Source organism: Cariama cristata, unplaced genomic scaffold, assembly GCF_000690535.1.
Source record: "Cariama cristata isolate BGI_N322 unplaced genomic scaffold, ASM69053v1 scaffold2591, whole genome shotgun sequence".
Classification (NCBI taxonomy): domain Eukaryota; kingdom Metazoa; phylum Chordata; class Aves; order Cariamiformes; family Cariamidae; genus Cariama; species Cariama cristata.
The window spans coordinates 18,066-24,709 of NW_009598488.1; the positions used below are offsets into that span (position 1 = coordinate 18,066).

Consider the following 6,644-nt stretch of genomic DNA (forward strand, 5'->3'; position numbering starts at 1 on the left):
CTTGTCACACTGCTGGTGAGGCAGCCCAGGATAGGGTTGGCTTTCTGGGCTGCCAGCGCATATTGCTGGCTCATGCCAAATTTTTTGCCCAGCGGTATCCCCAAGTCCTTCTCTTCAGGGCTACTCTTGATCAGTTCATCACCCAGCCTGTACTGATACTGGGGATTGCCCTGAGCCGTGTGGAGGACCTTGCATTTGGCCTTGTTGAACTTCTTGAGGTTTGCATTGCCCCAGTCCTCAAGCCTGTCAAAGTCCCTCTGGGTGCCATCCCTTCCCTCAAACGTATCCCTCAAGTCTAACTGCATTCATATGTTTTTCTTTCACATGATCAGTGTTTGTCTTGTGAATTTCAATTACCTTTTGGAGGACTCTCATGGCAGAAAAATCGAGGAAGGACACTGATGAGAAATCCAGAACAATGCTGTGGATGTTGACCTGGGGCACAGTGATGCCGGGGGGGAGGTCAGCACCCCAGTTGATCTGAATTGGCAAGTCTGTCATGTTGGTGGGCTGGTCCAGCTCCTCTATCCTGTTGTTGTCTAATTCTTCGTCTGACTCGTGTGTATGGTTGGCCATGCAAATCAAGCCTTTCTGTGTTGACAGAGAAAAGTGTCATAATTAGTACTGCTTTTTAAGACCCAGCCAGGGTGGGAGTGCATCTTACGCAAGGGTGAGAGTGGTGGCAATACAAAGCTAATGTACCCGTGAGATGGAGCAGGACCCACCTGCACTTTACACTAGAACAAGTTCTGTCTCTCCCTTGTCTGGAGGAGTCTGGAAATGTTGGCTTTCCTCTCGTCGGTCACTTAATCATTATCATAATCAGTTAATGATGGCTTTTTATTGTTCCCTGAAGTCAATTGTCAGATATGCTTTGATTCAGTAATTTTGGAACAAGTCAACGAAAAGCATGCAGGATTTGGGCTGGGAGAAAACCAGCTTTACCCTACTGTTAAGGCAGCATGAACGTTACCTCTGTGGGATCTGATCTGCCATTTGATGCCAAACAAAGCTCCAATGGACATATACAAGCTCTGCCCATGGTAAAGCTGTAGGTGTCTAACTGTGAGAGCTATTTAAAATCTTATCTTTGAAGTATGTTTATGTCATGAAGTGGCAACTTGGGGAATAGGATATGTAATTAAGACAGCAGGCTGTGGGGCACTTCTCTGCCATGTCAAGCCAGGGAGCTGGTTGCTCAACCCCCACTGGGTGGAGTTGCCTTACATACGGGCGTCACTTGCAGCTCTCCTTTCTTCAGCATCTTTCTGATCTTCCTCAGAGCTTTATTGCGTTTCCTCAGGACTCTCAGTGGGTTGAAGCCAACCTGCAGAAACAGCACTTTGAATAATTAAAAAAAAGACCACCTAGTGACACCAGAGGAAAGACACAGCATCTCATGCAGCTTTTCTTTACAGTCATGATGAGCATAATTTGGACTTGATGTTGCCTACCACTTTTCATCAATTCAAACAAGGGCTCTTTTTCTTGGTTAGAAAGATGTCTACAGGTATGACTACAAAGCAGGCAGGCCCATCTGTACTAGCTTTAGGACACCAGCATGGGCAGCATTATAGCAGTGATGATGCTCTAGCACAGGCCAGTAACTTCAGCAGCCTGGTACTGTGCTGGCTAGCCTAGAGCATGTCCTACCTGTCTTCTTTATGAGATGGCCACCTAGGTGACCAAGATTAGAGAGCTCACAGGTTGTATCTGCTCTGTGCCACCTGACTGCAGTGTGGGTCATATACACGTCGTTTTGTTTTCTTGAAGAAGAAAACCAAAGTTGATCATGCTGACTGCTTATGTCTCTTGAACCTTTCAGCTGGTTTTAACAAAATTAGATGGCAGGTAAATTAGGCTAATAAGGGTTTTGAAAATACTAAATTCCTGCAAGTCTTCTGCCTCATCTATCTAGTGAGTGGAGGACAGAGGTGTTAGAAGTACCCGTATTTGTAAAGAGAGACATGTGAGCATCCGCACTTATGGAAAAAACCCTTCAGGCTCTTCTGAGGTGAAAGTCAAGCACAGGGAGACCCAAATGTGTCGGATTCCCTAGTTCCTCTGCCAGTTTCGGTCCCTCATGTGAAGAATGAACTGCTCATTACCAATGCTCAGGGTAGCCACTGCTTATCAACTCCCCCCTAAGAGCAGCAGGAAGGGGAGCTTATGGGTGCAATTTTGGTTCCGCCTGAGGATGGTGGGCCTCTCGGGCACGGTGAAGGCTCAGGGGTCCTGGCTTTCTGTGCTGGTTACAGAAAGACTGGCTGCCTACACCCAGTTTGTCATGGAAGATGTTAAGACCTCTTTGATAGTGTGATTTCATTCAGCTTTTCTTCTGACTGTTGTGGTTACATTCTTTGGGGCAAGATGAGTAAATCTGAATTTATTTGGTGTAAGTAAAATATATGGTTATAAAATAAAATAATGTCCCTTTGTATTCTCTGTTTACACTACCTTCTTCTAAAGGACTTAAAATATGTATATACATTGTTATGGTATAAGTTCTACATGAGTCGGGCCGCTCTGTTTCTCAGAGGTGTGTACGTACATGTGGGATTACAGTAGTGGCAACAATACTTGAATAATTCATGAAAAATTCATCTTTGAACTGTGGACTGACTGCATATATAGTAATTATTAGGAAATTATGTTCACCTTAATGTGTCATGCAATTCATATGTTCACAATGACAGCCCCAGACACTTACAGCAGTGATGAGTTTCTCTCTGAAGAATTCAATATTAGCGAAGAAGATAGGAGATGAGCATCTGAAAATCTTCACTCCCTCTGGCTCATAGATCTGTACAATGAAGCGAAAGTGTCAGTAACAACACCTACTATAGAAACACAAATGCAGCAGGTAATAAAAGAAACATGAAATTTCTTACATCTGTGTAATCCTTCCTGTTTCTGTAGATGTTACTTCTCCCAACATTAGCCAGAACAGTGCAGCTTGGACTGTGAACAAACACACACGCACACAATTATTTGTACCCCATACCAAAACCCGGCAGAAGGGAAGGCTCAGAGAAAACCACCTCAGCTGCCGTGGAAGACTGAAGCAGGACCCTGCATCCAAGGGTTTACCCCTGTAAATTATTTTTCTGTACAGAGTTGCTGGACAGACCGAGGCATGGGGCTGTTGGCCTTCTCTGTACAGAAGGAGTTAATTTGTAACAGAAGAACCTGAGATACCTTATCATCGTGTCCAACAAGTACTCACATCTGGGAGCGGATCACCACGGTCAGCAGCTGGAAGGCCACGGCGGTTGCTAGCCCAATATCCAGGCCAAGAAAAACGGCAGCTAAGAATGTCACCACCCATATAACCTGTAACGAGCAGGTGGATGACAGCGGTTACGGGCATGTCAAGGACCTGGGTCATGAGCCCAGGGTGGGAGCATCAACAGATCTCAGAGCTGGTCCAGGCTCTCCATTTGCCTTTGGTGAGGGTTTTCATGTTTCCTAGGGTTTTTTCTTGTACAACAGGGCCAGACTTGCCAACTAGCACTAGGGAGTGTTTCTAGGGATGACAATTTCTATACAATAAAGGCTTAGAATGATAGAGGTGTGATTCTTCTATAAGTGGTTCACTAAATGCTCAATAAAAACTCAGCAGAAAGGCAAGGTTACAAGCAAATCAGGGTCCTGGTAAAGCTGCGAGTTGTAAATGTGCAAATGTAGGTGCTGTGAATGTACACAACCAATAAGCACAAATGACTAGATAATACTGAATATTTTTTAACCACAGATCTCAAAAGTATTTTCATGTGGTAAATAACAGTTTGGTAGCTCTGAAAACTGAGGCCTGGAACCATTTGGGAACACAAGGAACTGGCTGATGAGAAAGTCAAGAGTCTAAATTTTCTGAGTGTTAGAGGTAAGCAGTCCCGCCCTCCAGCAGCAAGCTTTACCATTTAGAGTAAACCCTTCAAGCCATGGTCGTCGTTTGGTTTTACTGTGTAGCTTCCATCTAGTATGCGTGAGTGTGAGAAAGCGTCCCTGAATGAGTAGCCAATGCAGTAGGTATTTAGACATTTTCTGTAACTGCCTTCTATATTTGACTTTATATAATGAACTGTATTTTAATAGACTTTGAAGAAATGGATGAAAATTAAGTTAGGAGAGAGAAGCAACTCAAAATAGGTGGAACAAAGTAGAAAACATGAGCAAGGGATATATGCGTAAAAAAGGCATGCCACTATTGTACCTTCCATTTAGTGAAGCAAGGCGGGTATTAAAAAAAAAGATAACCTGTAAGCAAATTTGCATAATAGATGACTTTTCCAGAATGCTTTATTCCTGAATGCTTGTGGGACTCAACTTACACAGTCATACTTGTCCTTTCTCCATAGGACGCCTATTTCCTTGAACTGCATGAGCATTCCTTTCAAGTTGCCAAGAGCCAAAGCAGCAAGGACTGACTGTTAAAAAGACCAAAATACATGTTGAATTTTAAAGCAGGCAAAGCAGATGTTGAACATTAAAAGATCATACAAATAGGGCCAAAGTGAAGCTGAAAGACCAGCAAGCTCCTCCTGACGTATCGCTGCTGCTGGAACCTCCCTAGCCGTGGTGCAGAGCAGGTATCTGACTTCAGGATACTTATTTTTGACACCTAAGAGCTGGTGCTGTGATGTTTGGTGTTTGGGCACTTATGTTCCCTTTGAGGGACCAGATGTAGTGATCCTCTCTGTCATGGTCTGGGAAGAAGAACCAAGCTTTGCCAGACCCTGTTTGGCTCCCACTGAAGCCTATGAACGCTCCCAGTGACTCCTAGAGCAGCCCTGTCTTTGGCAAGCAGGAGGAAGTGCTAGGTGAAACCAGTGAATACCTTCTGTAAGGGTGCCAGGAGAAACCCAATGGCCAAGATCACAATCAAGACGATGAGAGCTGAGATAACACCAGCAATCTGCATGAGAGAACAATGCCACCATGAATAAGTGTCTGCAGGCATTATGGTCAACTAGGAAAAAAGAGAGCTTTCTTGCATTGAATGCCATCATGATCTGTTGTCTTCTATACCTGTGTTTTGCCTCCTGTGCTCTCCTGCACTCCTGATCTCGACAGAGCAGTGCTAGAGGCAAATCCTTTGAATGATCCACCAACTATATTACCCAGCCCAAAAGCAATTAGTTCCTGAAATAAAAATGAAAAAGATTGTTCTTAAAAGCTGGTTCATGACAGTTGTTCACAAGGCAAAGCATTCCTAAAATGACTTATTTCCCATTGACAAATGCACTGTAATAATTTCTGTATTGTTTGCCTACCTGGTTGCCGTCTAGTGGATAGTCATGCTTGATGGAATACACTTTAGCCACAGAGAAGGCTACTGCAAACCCAACGATTGCAATGGAAATGCTGTCACCGACACACTTTTGGAGGACACCTGCATCAGGTGCAGCAGGCGCTTGAAACCTGAAGGACAAAAAAACTCTACTCATTAAGGATATGCCTAAGGAGATAAGTTGTCAAGCAAGTGAGCAAGGCAGTGGTGCAGCTCATACTGAGAACTTTGGAGAGGTGCGACACAGAATTGCATGTCTGAACCATATGAAACTTTGGGGAATCCTTAATCGAGTGTTTATCTGTGCTCCATTCAATTTGTGTCTCAGCAGGTTCTCGTTTACTTGGCCAGGACCAGCCACAGCTTATTTTGTGTGAGGTGCATGCAGAGTTCTGCCTTCTAGTTACACACAGGTGTAAGATCTGACACGATGCCGAGACCCTTGCACAGGCAATTTGTGCACAGAAGGATTTCACTTGATTACAACCAAAAAAAAAAAAATCCCTGTGTGATTCATTGAAGCACTTTAGACAGCTAAACAAATGTTTACTGAGTTAGGTAATATTGACTAGTCTCTCAAGCTATGTATCTGCTAGATGCTTTAGCTTTACCATTTCCTGCTCCTTTGATCAGGGTCTTTTGCAGATCCTAGGGAGAGTTCCTCTCTGGGTTTTTTTTTTTCCTTTCCTTTTTTCAGTGCACTGAAATCTGAAGAATGGAGATTCTTCAGCAGAAATAGCTGTTCCTCTGCAAACCTCATCCACTAACACCCCTGGGCTACAAGAGGCAACTGAGAGCGCCCCGGTGAGTAAATGGCTGCAATTTGCTGTCCTAGTAAATGTCTGCCTCCCTCTTTTTAACTTAATCTGTGCATATTAAGTCTTTACACCAAAATTCTGGCATAGCTGGATGTACTTTATGTATGGATATGTACTCTATATGTGGATATAGACTGTATATCCACTAACACCCCTGGGCTACAAGAGGCAACTGAGAGCGCCCCGGTGAGTAAATGGCTGCAATTTGCTGTCCTAGTAAATGTCTGCCTCCCTCTTTTTAACTTAATCTGTGCATATTAAGTCTTTACACCAAAATTCTGGCATAGCTGGATGTACTTTATGTATGGATATGTACTCTATATGTGGATATAGACTGTATATGGATATGCTCTATATATGGATAAGTACTCTATATGTGGATATAGACTGTATATGGATATGCTCCTGGAGGAGCAGACATTGAGGCCTCTAGAGGATAATGGTGCCGGGGGAGACGCTGGTGGCTGGTCATGGGACGAGGCAGGAGAAGTGTGCAGTGTCCTGGTGACTTCCCAGGGCTGGTGGTGGCTGCTGAA

At 44.0% G+C, this 6,644-nt stretch overlaps 1 protein-coding gene across 1 annotated transcript in view; it reads right to left on the minus strand.

Moving 5' to 3' along the window:
* SLC26A3 (solute carrier family 26 (anion exchanger), member 3) overlaps nucleotides 1-6,644 on the minus strand; it is a 14,764-nt gene that overhangs the window by 3,659 nt on the left and 4,461 nt on the right. Inside the window, exons 8-16 of the mRNA XM_009709284.1 lie at nucleotides 5,274-5,421; nucleotides 5,029-5,142; nucleotides 4,838-4,915; nucleotides 4,332-4,427; nucleotides 3,227-3,333; nucleotides 2,892-2,961; nucleotides 2,711-2,803; nucleotides 1,232-1,327; nucleotides 358-591 (exon numbers count right to left, since the gene is read on the minus strand). Of these exons, the coding sequence (XP_009707586.1) occupies nucleotides 358-591; nucleotides 1,232-1,327; nucleotides 2,711-2,803; nucleotides 2,892-2,961; nucleotides 3,227-3,333; nucleotides 4,332-4,427; nucleotides 4,838-4,915; nucleotides 5,029-5,142; nucleotides 5,274-5,421 (1,036 nt within the window). The remainder of the gene's footprint in view (nucleotides 1-357; nucleotides 592-1,231; nucleotides 1,328-2,710; nucleotides 2,804-2,891; nucleotides 2,962-3,226; nucleotides 3,334-4,331; nucleotides 4,428-4,837; nucleotides 4,916-5,028; nucleotides 5,143-5,273; nucleotides 5,422-6,644) is intronic.